The 23,971-nt window shown below is 41.0% G+C and overlaps 3 protein-coding genes across 4 annotated transcripts; all 3 read left to right on the top strand.

Annotated features, from left to right (window-relative positions):
* The first annotated feature begins 121 nt into the window (after nt 1–121).
* Nucleotides 122–23,971, top strand: LOC122663085 (secoisolariciresinol dehydrogenase-like). Of its 2 annotated transcripts, XM_043858798.1 has the most exons (4): nt 122–126; nt 3,372–3,377; nt 23,055–23,058; nt 23,131–23,971. In XM_043858798.1, coding segments are annotated over exons 3-4 (828 nt in total). In that variant the 5' UTR covers nt 122–126; nt 3,372–3,377; nt 23,055–23,056; the 3' UTR covers nt 23,957–23,971. The 2 variants fall into 2 exon arrangements, with proteins under 2 accessions (XP_043714733.1, XP_043714727.1); XM_043858792.1 differs by lacking the exons at nt 122–126; nt 3,372–3,377; nt 23,055–23,058 and adding an exon at nt 22,985–23,032.
* On the top strand, nt 8,865–10,893 carry LOC122663071 (UDP-glycosyltransferase 74B1-like). Its single transcript, XM_043858779.1, has 2 exons — nt 8,865–9,540; nt 10,089–10,893. The coding sequence occupies exons 1-2, from the start codon at nt 8,878–8,880 to the stop codon at nt 10,854–10,856; spliced, it is 1,431 nt and encodes a 476-aa protein (XP_043714714.1). The 5' UTR covers nt 8,865–8,877; the 3' UTR covers nt 10,857–10,893.
* On the top strand, nt 15,650–17,686 carry LOC122663077 (UDP-glycosyltransferase 74B1-like). Its single transcript, XM_043858787.1, has 2 exons — nt 15,650–16,219; nt 16,841–17,686. Exons 1-2 carry the CDS (start codon nt 15,650–15,652, stop codon nt 17,603–17,605), a joined length of 1,335 nt encoding a protein of 444 aa, XP_043714722.1. The 3' UTR covers nt 17,606–17,686.

Below are 23,971 nucleotides of genomic sequence, written 5' to 3'. Positions count from 1 at the left end.
TTCCAGTATCCAGATACAAGTTGTTGATTTATTATTAGTTTTCTTATCCATCTTCGTTGTTCGAGAATTTTCTCATGTTCAGGTTTTTTGTTTTTTTAATAGTAAAAATAGTTTTATTTAATCATCGTGTAGTACACATGGTTGGAGATAGAAACAAACTTCATAATCCATGGAATGGATCGGAACTTGTCAAGGAGCCAGTAAAACTATTTTCCTCCTTTGAAACATAAGAAAAAACACAAGAAGAAAACTGGAATGATAAGTGAATAATATCATCCAAGATTGGCTTAATCTCTCGAGCAACAGTATCTTCACCATGTTGAAGATGAATGATAACGTCTTTATGATCATCAGAGACAACCAACAAATCCTCATAACCACTGTTAGTTGCCTCCACCATAGCCGATCGAATAGCCAATGCCTCCCCCAACCATAACACTACTGAAAACAGTAGGTATGGGGATAGCTAAGAGAGAGACACCCGTCGATTAATACCTGAAGACATAACCAAGGCCCCCTTTGTTTTCTGCCACCAGCATACTAGCATCACAGTGAACTACAATCCGGCCAGATGAACCATCACTCCATCTTTATTAACACACCGTTTTACCACTCATATGCTAGGCTATGGATTTGTTTTTATTCGATCGTTTGATTTTTGGTCCATAATCAGGTTCAAGGTAATTGGGACAATCAAGCTATAATCGGGATTTAAACAGTTTTATTGAGAAATTGGACTACAAACAAACCTTAAACGGGACCACAATTGGACTATAAATGATCGATCTCGGTCGAGCAATCGTCACGCCACTACCTTACACTCAGACATCTGATTATTTATTGACGTAAGCTTGATCGATCTTGACATATTTAATCATCAAATAAGGCTATCTCAGGTTTTAACCGATCCATTCAAAGGATCCAGATCCTTTACTGTCGAGCTGCTTGGCAGAACAGTACTGCCGAGACACAGCAAGGCAGGGAATGACTGCCATACCCCTACCCGAACAGAGGTAAGACGGTCATTCACCGCCTCACTGTGTCTCGGCAGTAGAGAATCCAAATTGCGGATTGTCCATATAAGATTCTCCCTTATAGTCCATTCAAATCGGACATACCGGTGCGGGCCAACTTTTGACGTACACACCTGGTCCATCCCGACAAATGTTGGGAAAATTCGCATGAATTTTATTTTTAAAGAGAGAGAGATGGCGTCAATAGGCTGAGATAATTAATGGAAGAAGGGGCCGAATCAAAGATCCATGGAATACTTTGGGAGGCATTTCCCTCTAAAAGTCAAACAAGTGGTTGAGAAAATTGGAAAAGTATGAATAAAAAAGAATAAGGTACATAACCCTCTTTGTTTTGGTCTACTTTTAAATTTTAATTTTCAACAGCATTAGCTTTGTTAATCCGTTGTTAATCCATCGTTTGGCATGTTTTCCAGTATCCAGATACAAGTTGTTGATTTATTATTAGTTTTCTTATCCACCTTCGTTGTTCGAGAATTTTCTCATGTTAGTTTTTTGGTTTTTAGTAGTAAAAGTAACTTTATTTAATCATCATGTAGTACACATGGTTGGAGATGACCCAAACTCCATTATCCATAGATCAGAAATAGGTCATACTCTCATACACGAAACCGACAGAGTCCTCCTTGTCAGGGAGTCAGCAAAGCTATTTTCCTCCCTTGAAACATAAGAAAAAACACAAGAAGAAAACTGGGATGATAAGTGAATAATATCATCCAAGATTGGCTTAACCTCTCGAGCAACAGTACCTCTACCCTATTGAAGATGAATGATAATGTCTTTACTATCAGAGACAACCAACAAATCATCATAATCACTGTTAGTTGCCTCCACCATAGCCGATCGAATAGCCAATGCCTCCCCAACCATAACACTACTAAAAACAACAGGTATGGAGATAGCTAAGAGAGGGACACCAGTCGAAGACCTGAAGACATAACCAAGACCCCCTTTGTTATCAGCCACCAGTAGACTAGCAACACAGTGAACCACAATCCGACCAGATGAACCATCACGTACTCTAAACCACATTATTATTAGTGGCGATGGTAGCAACGGAACAAGAAGTTGATGAGATAGAGTCCCAGTACTCCTCAAAAGCCATATTCGTAGACCGAATAACCTCTGTTGGACGCTTCTCCCGCCGGCCAAAGACAATATCACATCGTGCCAAGCATATGTGCCAAAGAATAAAAGAAGCCATTGAAGACATATAACGCCCATGCTCTTTAGCATCAGTATAGAAATCTTTCCATTCATGAAGAAAGTGGTGCACCGACGGTGGCCAGTGCATTGAGCATTGAGAAGATAAACTTTAAAGATGCACAGCCCAGTGCACCGTTGGATGCACAAGTACGTGAGGTGAGTAAGAAGTTTGAATTGTTTTGAACTCTCTCCTATGACAATGTGTCTATAGGATGTTTTGTATTTATAAGGATATGGGTGTAACTGTAATTTGAATGAACAACGGTGTTTTACATTTGAAAATAAGATTGAGTTTGTTTCAAACTCTTATCTCCTAAGTTGAAGGAGCTAGCATCGATCTAGGAATCCAGGTAACGTTTGCTGACTTGATCAACTTAGAATTTGAATTTGAATTTGCCTTATCCATATCCTCTTCCGTTACACTCCCCCTCAAGCGAAATGGTCGAATGGCGATGGTGAGCTTGTCCCGCAGAAGTCTGAATCGTGGCCCAGGTAGACCTTTTGTGAGGATGTCTGCAACTTGATCCTGACTGGGTAGGAACCTAATGCATAATTGATTTGCAGCCACTTGCTCGCGGACAAAGTGGTAATCTATTTCAATATGCTTCATTCTAGCATGAAAAACCGGATTGGCTGCTAGATACGTTGCCCCGATGTTGTCACAGTACAACACGGGTGGTGTAGGTGATATGCCAAGATCATGTAGGAGCTGTCGTAGCCAAAGTAGTTCAGCGGCGGCATTTGCAACACCCTTGTATTCTGATTCAGTGGATGAGCGGGCCACTGTTTGTTGCTTCTTTGAACTCCATGATATTAGATTTTGACCAAGGTGAACGCAATATCCACTGGTCGATCGTCAATCATGTTGGCTGCCTGCCCAGTCAGCATCACTAAACGTAATTAATTTTTGTGTGGCAGACTGACGAATTTGAATTCCTAGATCGATGGTGTCCTTGAGATACTAGAGTATCCTCTTCACTGCTGCCTAGTGATCAATGGTGGGGCTATGCATGAACTGACACACCTTGTTGACTGCGAATGCAACGTCAGGTCTAGTCAAGGTGAGATACTGTAGTGCTCTTACCGTGCTTCGATATAATGTTGCATCATTGAAGGGTGATCCAACGGCTGGAGCTAGAGGTTGTGTTGACGAAGGAGTTGGCATCGGTTTGGCACCCTCCATTTGTGCCCTTCGGATTAGGTCCAATGTATACTTGGACTATGAGAGGTGTAAGCCTTTGGAGGTTCTTAAAACCTCAATGCCAAGAAAATAGCTTAGGTCTCCCAAATCTTTGATTGCAAACTCCTTGCCAAGACTGTTAATGAGTTCCTGCACTACTTGTGAGCTTGTACCTGTAATTATTATATCATCTACATACACCAGTAGATAGATAACTTCATCTTTCCAGGTACGTACATACAGGGCTGTGTCAGCTGCCGAAGATTTGAATCCAAGGGATACTAGAAATTGGCCAAGCCTATGAGACCATGCACGAGGTGCTTGTTTTAACCCATAAAGAGCACGTTGTAAGTGACACACATGGTTAGGGCAGGCCGGATCTATGAACCCTTATGGTTGAGTCATGAAAACCTGCTCCTTCAAGTCGCCATTCAAGAAAGCATTTTGAATGTCCAACTGCCGTAGACACCATCCTCTGGACACGGCAATGGATAGGACCATTCTAATGGTTGCAGGTTTGACAACTGCACTGAAGGTGTCGAAATAATCGATCCCTTCCCGTTGGTGAAACCCTTTAGCGACCAGACGTGCTTTGTACCGACTTATCGACCCATCAGAATTCCTTTTGATTCTATAAACCCACTTGTTACCAACCAAGTTCATTGAAGGGTTGTAAGGCACTAACTTCCAAGTTCCATTCCTTAATAGGGCATGGAATTCGTCACTCATGGCTTCTCTCCATTTCAGATCCTTACTTGCACTGGTGTATGAAGTTGGTTCTTCATTAGGAGAGGTCAAGGAAGACAGCAACACAGTGGAGATAGGACGCTTAGTTGCCATAAGGTTCAGTTTTTCAACCGGTTTTGTGACACCCGACCTTAGCCGAGTCACCATTGGATGGGCTGGTCTTGGTGAAGGTTGAGAAATGGGTGGAGAGGTATGGGAAATTGGGCCAGGAGTTTCTAGAGCAGGTGCGGCAATGGGTGTAGTAATTCAGACATTGTCCAGGGTAGTAATTTGTTGGTCTAATGAGGCCAAGGATGATGGGTTGTTCCGTTGGTGGGCCAAACTAAGTGGGCTTGATGGTTCGGTTTGTGGATTAGGTGAAGGGATTATATTTGGCGGACTGGGCTGAAATGGTGGGCATTTGTGGGCTGGACAGGGTATGTGATTGTAATATTTTATCATCAGTTACAATCACTGGGTTGGAGATAGATAAATTGGGTTGGGTTTTTGAAGTGGTTTGGGTGGCATAAGGAAACAGGTTCTCATCAAATGTAACATGCCTTGAGATATATGTGCGCCCTAGAGATGGGTCAAAACACTTATATCCCTTGTGACTGTTGTTGTAGCCAAGAAATATGCACTGGGTCGATCGGTACTGTAATTTATTCTTGTTGTAGGGTCTCAACCATGGGTAGCATGCATAGCCATATGTGTGAAGCAATTTGTAGTCTGGATCACTACCAAAAAGCACTTTGAACACCTATTTTCAAGCACTGGTGTTGGCAGCCTGTTTATCAGATACACGACTGTCTCAAAGGTTGTTGGCCAAAAATTTAGTGGTATTGAGGCTCTTGCCATTAGAGATAAGCCAGTCTCTACAATATGGCGATGTTTGCGCTCTTCTCTTCCATTCTGTTTTGAAGTATGGGGACATGAATATTGATGCACTATCCCTTTTTGTTTGAGATAGGGATCAAAAGCTTGATACTCCTTTGCTCCATCTGATTGAAAAACTTTAATAGTGCAATTGAAGAAGTTTTCAATATGTGAATTAAATTGAAGAAATGTAGATAAAGCCTCTAAACGGCGTACAGGTGGAAAGACCCAAGTGAATCTACTAAAATCATCCAAGAACGAAATGTAATACTGATAACCCTGCACTGATGGAGAAGGAGATGGCCCCCAAATGTCCGAATGCACCAGTTGGAAAGGAAACTTAGCAGTGTGCTTATTGACTTCAAATGGCAACTTGTGAGCTTTTCCTAGCTGGCAGGAAACGCAGACCGATGATGTTGCAGATTTATTGAATGGAAGACTGGAGCAGCGCAAAATAGAATCTAGGCACTTCAGCGAAGGATGTCCCAAGCGATCATGCCAGATGGCCTTGGACACCTTTTCACCAACATGGACGGCTGGTAGTGCTTTATTTGAACTTGAGAAGGAAAAATTGTCCTTATGCAGCTTATATAGCCCATCTTCAGTTGTTCCTTGTAGTAGTATCTTCCCCATTTTAATATCCTTCACATAACAAGATTTGGGATGAAACTCAACAATTACATTATTGTCAGATGTAAATTTACTGACTAAAAGTAAATTCTTTGTAATGGTTGGAACATGTAAGATACTATTTAAAACCAAAGATTGAGAAGAAGTAGGAATTTTAGATGAGCCAATATTTTTTTTTGCAAACCTGCCCCATTACCAACTCGCACTTGATCAGTGCCATTATATGGTGAGCTGACTGTCATGTTCGCCATATCAGAAGTGATGTGGTGAGAAGCACCTGAATCTGGATACCATGCATAGTCACAAGTTGCCGCAGGTACACTTTGATTAGCCTCAGTGTTGGTTGTAGGTGCTTGGTGATTGACCGGCTGGTAATTAGGATTATATCTGTTGAAGCATGTAGAAGCAGTATGATTTGTTCGATGACAAATCTGACAAGAGGTTAGAGTCGGAATAAGGGGAGGGCGCTGCTGCTGGTTGTTGTTGAGCTGACCACGGCCACAGTTATTATAATAATTGTCGCGGCCACGGCTACGACTATTATATCCTCTCCCACGGGTAGCATTGGGTGTTGATGATTTTGCAGCAACATTAGCTTCCGTTGTTGGAAGATCAACCGGTGATGTCCGCTGCTCCTTAAGAATTTCTTGGCAGAGTAGCAAGCCAATAAAATCATCAAGAGGCAGTGGATCCAGCCTTATTGTGATCGAAGTAGCAAAGGCTTCATAGTCATATCCCAAGCCTTGAAGAATGCTCAGTATGACATCAGGTTCACTGACCAGATGTGCAGCAGCTGCTAGGTTGTCAACGAGGCCTTTAATTCGTTGAACATAATCAGCCATGGAGGATGTTCCTTTCTTTAGTTGGAACAATTGCAGCTTCAGTTGCATGATGTGAGCTTGAGATTGAGACGCATACGTGAGTTCTAGAGTGCTCCAAGCCGCATGAGAAGAGGTGAGGCCTATGATTTGAGTAAGGGCTCCTTCTGTGAGAGAAGAGATTATCCAACTTAATATGATCTGATCTTGCCTGCGCCAAAGAGTTTATGCAGGATTTGGACTGAGTTCAGAAGAAGAAGCCGTTGGAGAAGGAGATAAAGTTGCCGGCGGGCATCTGTTGCTGCCATCAACAAAGCCGAAGAGATCGTGTGCATGTAGGAGAGGAAGAAACTGGGACTTCCATAGTAGGTAATTGGTATGGTCAAGCTTAATGGGAAGTAGTGAAACAATATTAGTTGGAGATATGAGAGAGGAGGAAGGAATAGCAGAAGCAGTGGTGGTGGAGTCCTCAGAATTCGTCATGGTGACTTAGGTCAGTGGCGGATGATACCAAGTAAGAAGTTTGAATTGTTTTGAACTCTCTCCTATGACAATGTGTCAATAGGATGTTTTGTATTTATAAGGATATTTGTGTAACTGTAATTTGAATGTACAACGGTGTTTTACATTTGAAAATAAGATTGAGTTTGTTTCAAACTCTTATCTCCTAAGTTGAAGGAGCTAGCACCGATCTAGGAGTCCAGGTAATGTTTGCTGACTTGATCAACTTAGAATTTGAATTTGAATTTTCCTTATCTATATCCTCTTCCGTTACAAGGTGCACTGGGCTGTGCACCGCCATAGTTTAGACAACAATAACTTTTGATCTGATCCGCCATAGTTACCCATTCTCAACTAAGTGTGTGTATAGCTTTTTCACTAATTACCTTTCCTTTGGGGGAAATGTTCTCTGCACTGAGGCCTTATGCCTAGACACAAGGGGTGGGTGAAATGATTGCCCCACCCCTTCTGAATGGGTTAAATGACTGCTGCACCCTGTCACATGTGTCTAGGTGCAGCTTGTGCCTCGTGCGCTCCCATGCAGAGAACATCGCCCCTAAAACAAATAAATCCTATGCAAGTTTCATTGAATAGGAGTATAGAGCAGGTCTGATTTGGCTAAAATATATCCTGCCATGCCTATCTCTTCCCAATGTGGCATATTTGACGAAGATACAGTGAAAAATATTGGAGTAAGAAGAAAAGGTCCTTTCACCATAAAAAGATTAGGCCCTTTCCTTAACGAAGAGGAAATGAGTAGTTATGGTTGAAAGTGTTAATTAGATAGATGTTGCCACTATTAGCTCAAGGGAACCTCGCTCATGGTCTATTTTTAATACCAATAGTAGTTTCTTAGTATCTCTTTTGCAATTTGTCATTCCCTAAATTTACTTTGTAGCTTCAAGAAGGCAGTTAATGTTTGATATAGTGTCTATCAAATTAATATAAATGATTTATTTTAATTAATTCTTATTTATTTTTATATAGATGATTGTGTATTTAGAGTTATGAACTAAAAGCGTTCACGATTAAGGACAGACTTAAGCTCTCTGTTTGCATGGTTGTCGCATTAGGTGTGAAGGAAGTCTGATGGATGATTGTATGACCTAAATCAACCCAAATGGAATTCTATGAGTGGCTTGTCATCATATTTGAGTCATCAAGTTCTCCAAGTACTTTTATGAGATTAACTAAGTCGGTTACTTGCAAAATGGGTATACCTAATTCTCGTGGTAACAATGAGTTTCTAGCCACCGTCTACCAAGTGCGGCACGGTGTTCACGTGGAATTTTTCTCTTCTTAGGTTTCCTGCCCGGTTAGGTTCGTAGGTTCCTCTCATAGGGAGGGCGGAAATGACGATCTCACCCCACCCAGGCAGTGTGTTCGGACAGGGGGTGAGATTGTCATTTCTAACCCCTGAGAGGAACCTACGAACCTGACCAGGCAGGGAGCCTGAGTGGACTTAGATTTGTTCACGTGGGGTTATATAATTAATCTTGATGGCGCTTAAAGTTTAATAGACCGCTTTCCTATAACCACTCTTCGACCCCTGATCAAATATTCAGCAAAAGTTATCGTAGCCAACATAAACTGTCTAACCTTCCGAAGAAATATTGAATTCCCTTTGAAGTGCCGTGACAGAAGAAGACTATGCCGTTCGTCATAGCCTACGCAATTTGGTTTGGTAGCCATTAGAAGCAGCAAACGTCATTCATATGCCGTCACCGCTGATGAATCAGGCCAAAAAGGAGCACTGCACTTTCACTTTCACCTTCTTACTTTCCGTTGAAGAAGAAAGAAATCAATGAATACCTTCTCGTGGCTTTTACAACCCCATACGTACATGTATATATAGGGGTGGACATCCCATTCCATCTTCTCATCTTGAAGTGAAAGAAGAAACAAAGAAATGAAGAAGGAGCAGGAAGAGAAGCAGGTCTGGAGAGGTCATGTTGTGGTGATCCCATATCCAAGTCAAGGCCACATAAACCCTCTTCTCCAATTTGCCAAACGCTTAGCCTCAAAAGGGCTGAAGGCCACAATGGCCACCACCCATTATACTGTCAATTCCATAAACACCCCCACCATCCGTGTCGAAGCCATCTCCGACGGATACGACGAGGGTGGAGTGGCTTTTGCCCCAGACACCGATACCTATCTCAAGGCATTCAAGACCTTCGGGTCCAAGACGCTGAGCCAACTCATCCAGAAATTTGAAACCACAGCTTCCCCAGTCACCTGTGTGATATACGATGCTTTCCTACCATGGGCGCTTGATGTGGCCAAACAACACGGAGTTTACGGAGCCTCATTCTTCACCAACACCCCCACCGTCACCTCTTTATTCTACCGCCTTCACAAAGGCCTCCTTACTTTGCCCATTAAGATGGAAGATCTCCCTCTCTCAATACCTGGACTTCACAAGTTGAATTATCCTGACTTACCTGCTTTTCTCAAAGATCCAGATTCCCACCCTGCTTACTTGGCTATGTTACTGGGTCAGTTTCACAACCTTTACCAAGCTGATTGGATCTTGGGCAACACTTTTGATGATTTGGAGTTGCAATTCCCGGTAATTAACTGCTTCATTTATTCTATTTTTTCACTATATTTCCTCTTTTTTCATAGGGATTTTCTTTTTGACACCCTCAAAACAATGTTTTAAATAATTTGAAACCTTATATTTTTTTTTATCCTCTTAGCATAAAATACAATTTTTTTTTCCAACAAAGCTAATAGTTTCATTTCAAAATTAAAAAAAAATATACATGAAAATGACATCTTTTGATAATGACATAATGATGTTTCATTTTCAGATTATTTTGAAAATCTTTGATCGTGCACCTATACACAAAGGGATGGAGGGATGAGGTCTATGATGCACCCTCCTCAATTCCATCGGACTCGACTGTGTGCATGGTCGCACAATCTTTTGCCATCCTTTTATACCTTTATCTTAAACAATTTTTGAGAATAAAATAAGAGATAATTATACGAAGGTTTCAAGTTCTAAATACACCTATAAAAGTGTCATTCAAGCATTTTCTCTTTTATATATAAGATTTTTTTTTTTTTTCTACTTCAAAGTTGTGATCCTCTTGGTTTTTTGTTTGTTTAAAGGCAGGAGAAGGGGTAAGCGACCTATGGAGGGGAACATTGATTGGGCCGATGATCCCGTCAGCTTACTTGGATGGGAAAATAGAGGGTGATAGAGGGTATGGAGCCAGCCTCTGGAAGCCATTAGACGACAAATGCAAGAAATGGCTTGAGCTAAAACCAGCTGGATCAGTGGCCTACGTATCATTCGGAAGCATGGCGGCATTGACTCCCAAACAAATGGAAGAGATCGCATGGGGGCTGAAAGAGAGTGGTATCCATTTCCTATGGGTTGTGAAGGAGTCTGAGCGTGGGAAATTGCCTCAAGGTTTCATTGAGGCAAGTAAAGAGAAAGGACTGGTGGTGACTTGGTGCCAACAACTAGAGTTGCTGGAGCACAAAGCAATAGGCTGCTTTGTAACACATTGTGGATGGAATTCGACACTGGAGGCTTTGTGCCTCGGTGTGCCCATGGTGGGAGTGCCTAAGTTTTCAGATCAATACACGAATGCCAAGTTTATTGAGGAAGTGTGGGGTGTAGGTGTGAGAGCCAAGGAGGAAGATGATAAGGGAACTGTGGGAAGAGAAGAACTTCAGTTTTGTTTAAGAGAAGTAATGGATGGGAAGAGAAGCCAGGAGATGAGAAGGAATGCTGCAAAGTGGAGGGAATTGGCCAAGAAAGCAATTTCTGAAGGTGGGAGCTCAGACAACAACATTAATGAATTCGTTTCGCATGTTTGTAGTGATGGTAAAAAGAAAGTCAAGGAGGAGAAGCACATGAATGGATTTTAGGTTAATTAGATTTTACTGAAAGGAAGTCACTACATGCAAGTGTATTTTTGCTTTAATTATTTCTTGAATAATCTGATAAAGGCTGTTGGTGAGGTCTTTGATTGTAATTGGTTAGTTAATTATTACTTTTCTGTTGTGGTTAACAATTTGTATTCTATTTGCTATGAACTTCTATTCTCATTTCTCACACGCAATAAGAGAGAGCAAGAGACCATAAACCACGGCACCAGCACGGTATGGGGTACCACTCCATTATCTCAATAAGCACTACTGGTCCTATTCTCACATGTTAAGTTTGCGAGAATGAGAAAAAAAAAAAATTTGATGAAAGGAATGGGGAAGAGAGAGCGAGATAACCATAGAGCATACCTTGAGTGATTGAAGTTCCAGGAAGATGAACGATCGAATTAGAGTTTGGCAGGGAGGGAGTTAGGGATTTCAAACCCAAGAAGTTCGATTGCAGCTCGTCTCCATTGGAGATTGTGCAGGCGCATCAGGGTGCTCCGTCGCGTGATGGTGCGCTACTGTGAGAGAGTTTGGTCATCGTTCAAGGAGAGGAGAAAAGTTGAATGGAGGGACTCTGATTTGGCCGGTGTGAGGGTGCTCCGTCGCGTGATGGTATGCCGCCGTGAGAGAGTTTGGCCGTCGTTCACGGAGAGGAGAGTAGTTGAGCTGAGGGAAATTTCGATTTGAGTCTTTTGAGGTTAATTTGTGGGGTTTTAAAAGTGACCATGGGATTGGAATGATACACGTGTCGAGCAACCAGGGGTGCACTAGGTGCAATGGGGGATCGTGTACTAGGGGCAATAAAAATCCCACTGCGGGATCTAGGGAGGGTCATAATGTATACAGCTAGCCTTACCCTTGCTTTAGCAGAGAGGCTGCGTCTAGACTCAAACCCATGACCATTTGATCACAATGGAGCAACCTTTACCGTTACTCCAAGGCCCGCCCTCATACATGAGTGATGTCACTTCGACTGGACTAGGCTTGGATGGATTCCTAATAAGAACAAGTAGCTTCATATTATATGATTCAATGATGATCCTTCGAAGTGTTCTCCAATAGCGTAGAGGGGAATTTGACTGCATTTAATGCTAGTCGTGCACATGCATGGCTTTTCATTTTTTTTTTTTTTTTTTGGGGTTAAGAGCACATGCATGACTGTACATGAAAACTTTTGTCAAAAACTTTTGAGAAAGAGATATAAATTAAAGGTAAATGCTGGGCACGCCAGCCCTGTGCGCAACCCAAGTCTGTCTCTCCCAGCACTATGAAAAATGAAATAATAGACACTTGTGGTTAAGTTAATAAGATTTAAATAAAGTCTGCCTTAGTTGTTAATCCTTTATTTAGCATGTTTTTAAGTATCCAGATCCAAATTGTTGATATTTTCCCAATGAACGAAGGACAGATCTGATGAGATGTTGGGAGTTAATAGACTTACAGTTCTATATCGGTTTGTTCTAGTCCTTGGTGCCTTCATATACTTAAAAGCTCTCCCCGCTTAATGGTTTAAGGTTTTGCTGTCTTCTGAAATTGTGGGTCCAAGGAAAAAAATAAAGGAAAATTCTTGTTGTAACCAAATTTGGTATAAAAAAATGGGGGTTTGTGTAATTGACACTCATGTAGGTTAGGAGTGAGTTGTAACCCATATTTCTAAGCCTTTTTACCACCGCCACAAACTCCATCCTCCGCCACTTCAAAACCCACCAAACTAAAAGATGCAGTTTCCCTTGTGCTCCAAAGAACCCAAGCAAAGTCAAAAATAAAGAAACAAAATATGATTAAGGGTCTACAAAGAAAGCAAGATTAGAAGGGTCAATAGATGAGATGGAAGGGCAAATAACTGAACTACTTCTAATTGGTCTTGAGGAATAATTGGTCTCTGAATGCGTAGCCGAAAGCTACAAATAGAGAGAATGAATCATTAATTAGCAATTCAAATGAATAGAAAACTTCGAAAAGCTCATGTCACCATCGGTCCTTAATAGCAACTAGTTAGAAGTTTTTCGGGCGTTTGGGGTTATTAGCAATCTATCTGAAATAGAGTAATTAACAGAAGGTGTAGAAAATACTAAGGACAGCCACAATCAAAGGCAGCTTCCATACACATCCATGAATAATACAGTTTGGTTGAATTTCGTGAAAGAATCCCTCCTCCCTTTCAGTGATGAAGTTACTTTGGGTATTACGGTGTGTAGAGCTTTGGTTGAACATACACACACTCATGATCGAGGGCCATGCTCTCTTTGGTGAAAGCCCAGTACTGTTTTGTTAATGTGACTGTTGGAGAAGCGTTGACTACGCGGGCAGGAATGTTGGAAAGTATCTCGCTAGGGGTGGATTATCAGATAGAAATGTCTTTTTTCTTTTATTTCTAGGGAATCAAACAAGGAAGGCCATGTTTATGATATGTACGACAATTTGATCAGTATCCACTCCATAGTTAAAGAAGCCTAATGACACTACAACCCAAGTGTTCAACACATTCTAATGAATAGATCGATCTCCTTTTACGGAACGAACAAATAGAAAGAAACAACTCCTGTTGCACAAAGAATAATGCTCGAGGAAAATCCTCAAGCACTGCAACTTTCAAGCTAGACTAGACTAGAATGAAGATTATGGAAAACGAAGATCACTCTTTAGGGTTTCTTGACTTCTCTATTGATGAAAGAATACTTCGAATTGAATTACATGGGTGCAAAGACCTTTAGTTATACAAATTTACCCCAGCCTTCTTTCTCTGATCCTCCTTTGGATTCGCCAGGTGGCTTTCCTTCTCTGTAAGGTGGTCCCCTTGTGCTCGGATTAGGAAACCTTTCAAGAAAGAGGGATCCTCTCCTCAGATCTCGGGATCCAGAATCTTCTCACATGTGAATTACGGTTATCAGCCTCCATCCACTAGGGTGCTCTCAACTGATCTTGCTGACGTGTCTGGACCAATACAACCGTTTCTTTAGGGGTTTAATCTATCCTGGTCGTGGGCCGGTTGCTTGTATTCCAAATCATTCCACGCTTCAAGCTCGGATTGGATAGGTAAAGTATGGTGTATCATTTGCCTCCACATAATGAAAATGCTATAAATCAGTGACCAGCTCCCATGGGGCAGGCAATGGATACATGGACTGCAAAATATTTGTTTTTTTTTTTTTTCTCATCTTCTTCTGTTTTTTTATTTGTTTTATTTTAGGGAAATTTACATCCCCATCCTTGTACTTTGCCCTAATTACAACTTCCTCTGTGTTTTCAACAATTACACCCCTCTCCTATAGCTTATAACCGTACTCTACCTTGACCTGTAATTCATTTGAGCTCCTGTTGAAATCCTAGCTCTTTCCATTAATATGGTTTCGTTAATGGTGGTTGTTTTCTTTAGAATTCCCGTAATTTGACCGTGCGACCGTTTCGTTTCTCAATACTAACCCCTAAGGGTAGAGAATTTTGATTGCTACAGAGCTTCAGAGTTCAGATCTGGTTGTTCAACCGGAGGGAACTATCAATGTGGCTTGCTTTTTTGGACTTTTTAACTTGAAAATTGGAAATCCCACCTTTGTTTTTTTCTTCTTTGAACTATGAACTAGAATTAAGAAAGTCAAATATCAGAATTATTACCGTATGAGTCTTCATAATCTGCTGACTAGGATGATTGATTGTATATTCATTGTATAGCTTGATTCTAGGCCTAGGATAGTTGAGAATAACTTGATCTTAGGAATCATGTTGATTGTATATTTATTGTATAGCTTGATCCTAGGACTATGTTGGGTATTTGAATTTTGTATCTCTTGTATATATGGACACCTCCATATCAATAGAAGGTAACCATTTCCATTCAAATCCTTGTCTTTAGTATTTCCATATTATACAACTTTAATAAGAATATTAGTGGGTCGAATGCGACTATGCAGGTCGGGTACGTGCTCAGTTTACTTAGGAGAGCAGAATGGTATAACATCAAGGTAATCCAATTGTCTAATTCGAAGATATTGAGGAATCCTTCTTGAGATAGGTTAGCTCAAGAACTAGAATTCGATGGTTTAGTTTAGAAGATTCAACATACCAATCAACGGGATGTTCTTGCAACCCTGCTGGCAGTGCATCAACCAAGTGTGGCACGTTGTTCATGTGGGATAACTATCTTGATGGTGTTTAAAATTTAATAGATCACTTTCCTTTAATCTTGATGAAATTTTGCTACTACACTTACCATAGGAATGTTCCTGTTACAAGGCATGCAGTCAAGGAAATAAGACCTTGAAGGATATATTGGAGAATACGAAAAACCTAGGAGAGTATTTATGAAATCAAAGAGAAAGTAAATTATTCCATTTCCTTGGTTGTCAGTCTTGTAGAATGAATATTGCAAAAAAATTTCCCCTGTTTAATGTTCCAAAGAAATATCGATTCTCTTTGAAGTGACGTAAGCAGTATACGTCATTCTAATGACGTCATTGGTCACCATTAGATGCAGCATTACGTCATTCTCATGACATCAGCACTGATGAATCCGCTTTGACTCTAGGTTGCTATCAACTCTCGTACCTTTCGATGGTTGGTTCAAACAGAATCTATGGACCAACTTTTCTTTGAAATCCATTTGTGAGCAGCCAAGTGTCATGTAGTACGCGGGGAGTTGGGGGGTGACCTTTTTTTGGGTAACGTGCGGGGGGCTTACTCACTGGTCCAGAGATTTAAGAAGAATGAATACGTTTCATATACATATAGAGGTGGACATCCCATTCCATCTTCCCATCTTCCCATCTTGAAGTGAAAGAAGAAATGAAGAAATGGAGAAGGAGCAGGTATGGAGAGGCCATGTTGTGGTGATCCCATATCCAAGTCAAGGCCACATAAACCCTCTCCTCCAATTTGCCAAACGCTTAGCCTCGAAAGGGCTAAAGGCCACAATAGCCACCACCCATTATACTGTCAAGTCTATAAACACCCCAATTGTAAGCGTGGAAGCCATCTCCGATGGATACGACGAGGGTGGAGTGGCTGATGCCCCAGACACCGATACCTACCTCAAGGCATTCAAGTCCTTTGGGTCCAAGACGCTGAGCCAACTCATCCAGAAATCTGAAACCACAGCTTCCCCAGTCACCTGTGTGATATACGATGCTTTCCTACCATGGGCGCTTGATGTAGGCCTCCTTACTTTGCCTATTAAGATGGAAGATCTGCCTCTCTCCATACCTGGACTTTACAAGTTGAACTATCCTGACTTACCTGCTTTTCTCAAAGATCCAGATTCCCACCCTGCTTACTTGGCTATGTTACTGGGTCAGTTTCACAACCTTCACCAAGCTGATTGGATCTTGGGCAACACTTTTGATGATTTGGAGTTGCAATTCCCGGTAATTAACTACATAATTTATTTTATTTCTTTCACTTTGATTCCTCTTTTTTCATAGTGATTTTCTTATTGACAGTTTGACACCCTAAATTTGTAATCTTTTTTTTTTTTTCTTCTCTTAGCATGACATACAATTTTTTATAATGTACTGCACAAATCCAGACTAGCGTGCATCGAGATGCATGCAACACAATCCAACTGTTGGATTCCCCCTAGGCACTCCCTTGGCATTGGGAAATCCAGATCGTCTACGGCCTGCCTGTTCGTAGCAGCCATAGCAGTGCACTAATGAGGTGCAGTGCAATGACCGCCTTACCCCTGCCCGAGCGCCTTGCCCGAGTAAGGCGGTCATTGCACCGCGCCTCATTAGTGCGCTGCTATGGCTGCTACGGGCAGCAGGCCGTAGACGATCACGATTCGGCGCTGGGCTCCCTGGAGAGGAACCGGATCCTCCTTTTATACCTTTATCTTAAACAACTTTAGGGAATAAAATAAAGAATAATTAAACGAAGGTTTCAAATTCAAAATACACTTGTAAAATTGTCATTAAGACACTTTCTCTAAGTATTTTTTACTTCAAAGTTGTGATCCCTTTTTTTTTTTTTTTTTTTTTGGTTTAAAGGCAGGAGAAGGGATAAGTGACCTATGGAAGGGAACATTGATTGGGCCGATGATCCCATCAGCTTACTTGGATGGGCAAATAGAGGGTGATAGAGGGTATGGAGCCAGCCTTTGGAAGCCATTAGATGACAAGTGCAAGAAATGGCTTGAGCTAAAACCAGCTGGTTCAGTGGCCTACGTATCATTCGGAAGCATGGTGGCATTGACTCCCAAACAAATGGAAGAGATCGCATGGGGGCTGAAAGAGAGTGGTATCCATTTCCTATGGGTTGTGAAGGAGTCTGAGCGTGGGAAATTGCCTCAAGGTTTCATTGAGGCAACTGAAGAGAAAGGACTGGTAGTGACTTGGTGCCAACAACTAGAGTTGCTGGAGAACAAAGCAATAGGCTGCTTTGTAACACATTGTGGATGGAATTCGACACTGGAGGCTTTGTGCCTCGGTGTGCCCATGGTGGGAGTGCCTAAGTTTTCAGATCAATACACGAATGTCAAATTTATTGAGGAGGTGTGGGGTGTAGGTGTGAGAGCTAAGGAGGAAGAAGATGGGACTGTGGGAAGAGAACAACTTTGGTTTTGTTTAAGAGAAGTAATGAATGGGAAGAGAAGCCAGGAGATGAGAAGGAATGCTGTTAAGTGCAGGGAATTGGCCAAGAAAGCAATTTCTGAAGGCGGGAGCTCAGACAACAACATTAATGAATTCGTTTCACATGTTTGCAGTGGTGGTAAGGAGAAAGTCAAGGAGGAGAAGCACATGAATGGATTTTAGGTTAATTAGATATTTCTTGAATAAACTGATAAAGGTTGTTTTGTTGTCATTTTCCTTCTCTTGAGTCATGATTTCACTGTTGATTGGTCACAGTGTGGTGAAGTCTGTGATTGTAATTGGTTATTTAATTAATTTGTATTTTTTAGTTGGTTAGCAATTTGTATTTTATTTGCTTCGAACTTCTATTCTCATTTCTAACACGCAATGATTAAACCACGGCACCAGCAAGGGGTGTCAATGGGCCAGGCTAGGCCGGGTTTGGCCTTAATCCTAGTCCAACCCTAGGAGCCTTAACCTAAACTCAAGCTCAGTCCGATCCTGACAGGGTTTTCCCAAATCCGATCTGACCCTTATTGACCCTGATGTCCCATTGAATAGTGAAATTAACAAAACTCATCATGACATCACAGTCCACTAAACAAAGCCCCAGCCCACTTGATAGATATTAATGTATATCAAAGCCCGCTTAACAAAGCCCCAACCCACGTACTTTTTCATGTATTGTATAATTATATCAATGATGATCCTGTCGAAGTGTTCTCTAGTAGTGTAGAGGAAAGTTTGACCGCATTTAATACTAGTTGAACACGGATCGAGATCCTCTACTACCGAGCTGCCCGAGCAAGATCGTGCTTTGCCCGGACACGATGAGGCGCACAATGATCGCCTTACCCCCACTCGGGCAAGGAGCTCGGGCGGGGTGAGCGATCATTGCACGCCTCGCCGTGTCTGGGCAGAACAGTCCTGCCGGGCAGCTCGGCAATAGAGGATCCAAATTGGTTGTACACATGCATGGTTTTTAATTTATTTACTTCTTTTTTTTTTTCCTAAGAGCACATGTACGACTCATGCACGACTGTGCATGCAAACTTATCAAATTTTTTTGAGAAAGATACATAAATTAAGGATAAAGGTTAGGCACGCCGGCCATGTGCCCAGCTTGAGTCTGTCTCTCTCCCACCTCTATGAAGATGACCCCCTACCCACCCCACCCCACCCCACCCTACCCTACCCTCTCCATTGGACATCGTCGCTAGCTCCTAGAAAGCCAGTGGCGTGCCCAACCAAACCTCTCCCATAAATTAAGGGAATGTGTTCTCTGTCCGGAAACACATCCTTATCTCAAACATTACAGTATGTGAAATGACCATTGCATCCTTCCATTTTTAATTTATTATGTCAATTTCAAGTGTTTTCTCCATTTATTCTTTGACTATCCCCCCCCCCCCCCCCCTCTCCTTCTGTTTTGAAATCTTCAGTATATGATAAATGATTAGCTACGGTACCAACCTTTCATTTCTCTTACAAAACAAGAAAGAATTCAACTTGAAACAGCACGGCTAGTCAAAAATAAGAGAAAACAAATGACAACATCCATCAATGTTTGGGTGTTCAAAGAAGGAAGAAGTTTTTCTTCATCACACGGTGAAGGATCACTAGCCCCCATCAATGGCCATAAAAATCTACCACTTTTTTTCATAGTTATCTCTAAATTTATGTATTTTTTTATTTTTCTTACCTCCCTATGGATACATATACATATATAAGAGAAAATATATGACATTCATCAATGTTTGATTGCTCAAAGAATTTCAATTTAGGACCAAGTTTTTCTTCACCCACTCCCTTTTTTGCTACTTAATTAGGTGGTATTGTCTGACATCTCAAAATTAGTTTGAGAAATTCAAACAATAAGGGGGAGAGATTATAACCATTGATTGGCAGAAAATTGGTGAAGAGAAACTTTCTCCTTCAATTTATTATCCCTTGTGAAAAGAAGAGAAGTCAAATGTGAATAAAATTTTTTCTCAATTTTATTTTTATAGCATCTCTCACACATTATCTTTTAGGAACTCATAACACCAGTGTAGGGAGAACCTTCTATGCGCTCATATCACAACTGGTAGAGCGGAGATAGGTATTATCCATATGGGTTTACATGGTACGTGTAGGAGAGAAAATAAAAATTAAAAACACATGTGAGAGGAAATTAGTACACTAATCTCACGGAAAAAAAAAATCTTCTTTTCTTATTTTTCTTGGCTGTTTGAGCCATTAAAATTAGCCACCCATTTAATAGACAAGTAGTCATGTGGCAACGTGAGCAGAATTACTTTTGTTTTTAATTATTTGTCCGATGTTTTAAAATACATCACGTGGCCAGCGAGTGTTAGAATCCCTATAATTACATTTTGAGATGAAAGAAAGGAAAAAAAAAATCTTTTTTCCATCGATGGAGCAAGAGATCGTTATCTGGGCATGGAGTCCCTACACCAGCACAGGGCAATGGGAACATGGAAATATCAACATAGATGGTATTTTATATTTTCACAGGGTGGGAATGGTAATTTCACGTGTTCTTGAGTTTGTGTGCAAGAGCTATAAGAACAGTTAGTGTTTTTTTTCCTATAACGGGCCATAAAATATGAGTTGGATCAGGTTCTCATATGAGTGGATTCCATTTTTGAGGTTAAAGCCATATGAGAATGGTTCTCTTACAAGAACCTGATCTGCCCTTGTCAAATACTACATGACCTCATGATGCAGGAGTTCTTAAACCCAAACCTCCATGGAAAGTCTAAGCTGGTGCAACGCAAGTCTATGCAAATAGAGAGCTTCAAAAGTCAAGCCTAAGCCGAAGCCAAGAAAGCAAATGTCGAGGCCAAATTCAAGCCCAAGCTCAAGCTCAAGCCCAAGCCCAAGCCCAAGCCCGTTTTGAATATTATATTAACGAAAAAAAAAATCGTCTCCAATTCCTCACCCACTTTATCCTCCTCTTCCAACGGCTCTGAAGTTTCCTTTTAATACTTATTTCTCCTCTCCACCGCTCTATCTCCTAAGGTCCTTTATTCTCCCTCAAACTTTTCTTTTAAATTTTATTATATTTACGTGTAAATCCATAGTAAGTGTAAATCCATAGTAAGAGAGGGTAGTCTTTAGAGAGTTATGTATTTACCTTTGGGTTATGCTTATAAATATCATTGCAAGAGTTAGAAGTCCTCTAGTGGTAAAAGAGTCTTACAATTGGGTTGAGCGAGTCCTCAAGAAATCTTGAGTTTAGTGAACTTCCCTAACCTTTGTTATCTTGTATTTGATTTTTATTTTGGTCAGTAGGTCTCTATTTTTTTTTTTTTTAATTCAAGTATTCAACTACATGAAATTCATATGTATCAATAATCAGGTAAATGAGTCTTTTTTATACCTTTCATTCATATATGTACTTGTTGGTCTTTTATTTTTTATTTCTTTTTGTGCAAAGATTTCACATGATATCAGAATGGAAAATCTTAGCAATGAAAGGATCGGAGATGGATTCATTCTGTAAGGGACCCAGGTTTTATTAAAGGAGGAGAGTGTTAGTGTGAATCTCATGATTCAATTTTAGTGAATGATTTATTGATCAACAATATAGATAAATACACTTGTAGTATAAAGCAATACACCATATAATTGGAATCATCGCTAGCTCCTTTATAGTACGAAGTGCCCAAAAAATGTTCAATTCTCGGAGTCTATCAAATGTTTGAAAAATAGTTGACCATGTTTCATAAATGATAGTATATGAAAATTGGTTTTTTACCAATTAAAAAAATGGTTTTCATAAATCCCCCCCCCCACCTTGTAAATGGCAACAATAGAGGATAGGTGGTTGTCTCTCACATGTAAGTGCACCTGCATGTACGTGCAGAGAATCTAAACTCCAATAAAATAGTATCATACATAGAAGGATAACGAGATTATTTCATGTGAAAAGATTAGAAATAGACAGAGAGGTGCTAGTGTACTAGGGGTGTCAACTGGTCGATCTCAATCGGGCTTAATCAAGCTTAACTAAGCTTGAAGCGTGAACCGTGACCGTCCATTTAGATAATCAGGTCAAGCTTGATCAGGTTCGACCGGATTTTGGGCTATCATTGGTTACTAGAATCGGGGCTTTAACCAGGTCTTAATCGGACTATGGGCCTATTTAAATCTAAAAGGGCTTTAACCGGTGTATCCCTAAAAAAATTATTGAAAACAAAAAAGACTAATATTTGATTGCACCATAGTCTCAATCCCACCATTCTTTCCTAACAACTATAAGGTTCTTGTTGCAATATATACATACAATGACACAAGATTGTTTGTGAAGCATCACTAACGTAGCAGCAATTTTTATTGTGGGATGACTCTATCCCTTAAAGTGTATAAGAATATATATAGAGTTCATCATGTCTAGAACAAAGGGAGAACGTTGTTTTACTGAGTATTCCATATTGAGCCATTACCACCAACTAAACCAAGGGCATTGGAATTGGGAAAAGAGGCATCATATCTAAAGAGATGGCTAGCTAGACAGAAGACAAATTAAAGGTGAATTTAAAAATTCAATTTTCATTGTTAAATACTTACATTTACTACACTTCCCCAACTAATTATTATTTTAGTACTACTTCTAATTAGTTAGCAAGAAACTAAACAATTGGACTATGAAATGACCTTGATCTCTTTCTCAGGGCCATTCTGTTGTTGTGGCCCATTGACAATCAAGACCGAAGTGGAGGAGATCAGGAATTTTTTTTCTCTCAGGTTCGCTGTCCAATACAGTTGTCCGGTTCCTTGCATAGGAGGGCGGAAATGACGATTAAACCTCACTCGGGCAGTGTGTTCGTACAGGGGGTTAGGTCATCATTTACGCCCCCTATGAGAGAAACCGGACAACTGTACCAAAAAGAAACAAACCAAAAATAGAAATGTAAAGAAAAAATGAGAGAAAATTTATAAGTTAAAAAGTCAGACAAGGTCAGGCTGTAATTCCAGCTGGGATTTGGCTCCTGTCTTGGCGGGAGCTGGAACGTCCAGCCCATGGAAACCACTTAAAAACAAGGGGTGGGATGATCATTTCACATGTGGGGCCCAGGTGGGACCCACCTGTGAAATGATCTTCCCACCCCTATATTTGCTGTCGTTTAATTAGTCTAGACGCTCCAGCTTCCGCCATTGCAGGACAGAAGCCAAATCCCTCAGGCTGGGTTAACTGCTCAGTCAGGCCTGCCATGCCAGGCCCGGAATTGACACCCCGAGCATGTATCATGCCGGATAACATGAACCTTTCCCTATCTTTCCTAAATGCCCTACGACTATTTTGGATTATGTAGTCACAATTGGCGGGCTCCTTTTGCCCAAGGGAGGCCCTACTGTCTAATTCAGACAAAAATATCTGTCTCCATTTCTTCTTTTTGACAATCCATCCTTTTTCTTTTCTCTTCTTGTTTTCTCAAAGTTTCTTCTTTTTAGACGATCGATCCTTTTTGTCCCTTTAAAATCGGCTGCTGCACCAAACCCTTCTTCATTTCTCTTACAAAACAAGAAACAATTCAACTAATTGAATTAAAACAGCAAGGCTAGCCGAAGATCAATGGAAGGAGGTGTTCTCACAGCCAAAAGGTAAATCCCTGGACTAGACTAGACATGTTATTACTTCCTATAATTGATTAGAAATTTGAAGATCAATCAATTAGTGATTCTGTTTTATAACCTCGAAGGCTGGAAGGGAAAGTGGCGGTGATAACCGGCGGAGCCAGTGGAATTGGAGAGAGCACAGCAAGGCTGTTCATCCATCACGGTGCTAAGGTCATTATAGCCGATGTCCAAGATGATTTAGGCAACTCCCTCTGTCAAGAACTGGGCTCCAATGATCAAACCATAATCACCTTCGTCCATTGCGATGTGACCAAAGAAGACGATGTCCGTAATGCCGTCGACACGGCAGTCTCTAAGTATGGAAAGCTCGACATCATGTTTAACAACGCCGGCATCGTTGGCAACCTCAGCGGATCAATCTTAGAGGCCAACAACGAAGACTTCAAAAGAGTATTGGATGTGAACGTCATTGGTGGACTCTTGGGAGCCAAGCACGCAGCGAGGGTGATGATCCCATCCAAGAAGGGTACCATACTCTTCACTTGCAGTGCAGTTTCTGTCTTGGTTGTAGGTGATGCATTACATGCTTATGTCGCATCTAAGCACGCTGTGGTGGGATTAACCAAGAGCTTATGTGTGGAGTTGGGACAGTTTGGGATCAGAGTGAATTGCATCTCTCCCTATGGAGTTTTAACCCCAATGTTAAGGAAAGGGTTTGAGACGATGGATGACACCATGATTGAAGGGATTCTATCACAAGCTTCCAACTTGAAAGGGGTGAATCTTAAGGCAGAGGACATAGCTCAGGCTGCTCTGTTCTTAGCTAGCGACGACTCTAAGTATGTAAGTGGTCTTAATCTTGTTGTGGATGGGGGTTTCACTACCACTAATCCAGCTCTCTTAAATGCTGTCGTCACTGCCACGAATCTCCCTATGCCTCCTCAGTAAAGATTTGATCTTGTT

The sequence above is a fragment of the Telopea speciosissima genome, chromosome 1 (genome assembly GCF_018873765.1).
Source record: "Telopea speciosissima isolate NSW1024214 ecotype Mountain lineage chromosome 1, Tspe_v1, whole genome shotgun sequence".
Lineage (NCBI taxonomy): Eukaryota > Viridiplantae > Streptophyta > Magnoliopsida > Proteales > Proteaceae > Telopea > Telopea speciosissima.
The sequence above is the reverse complement of the archived record's forward strand: the minus strand, read 5'-3'. Positions and strand labels throughout refer to the sequence as shown.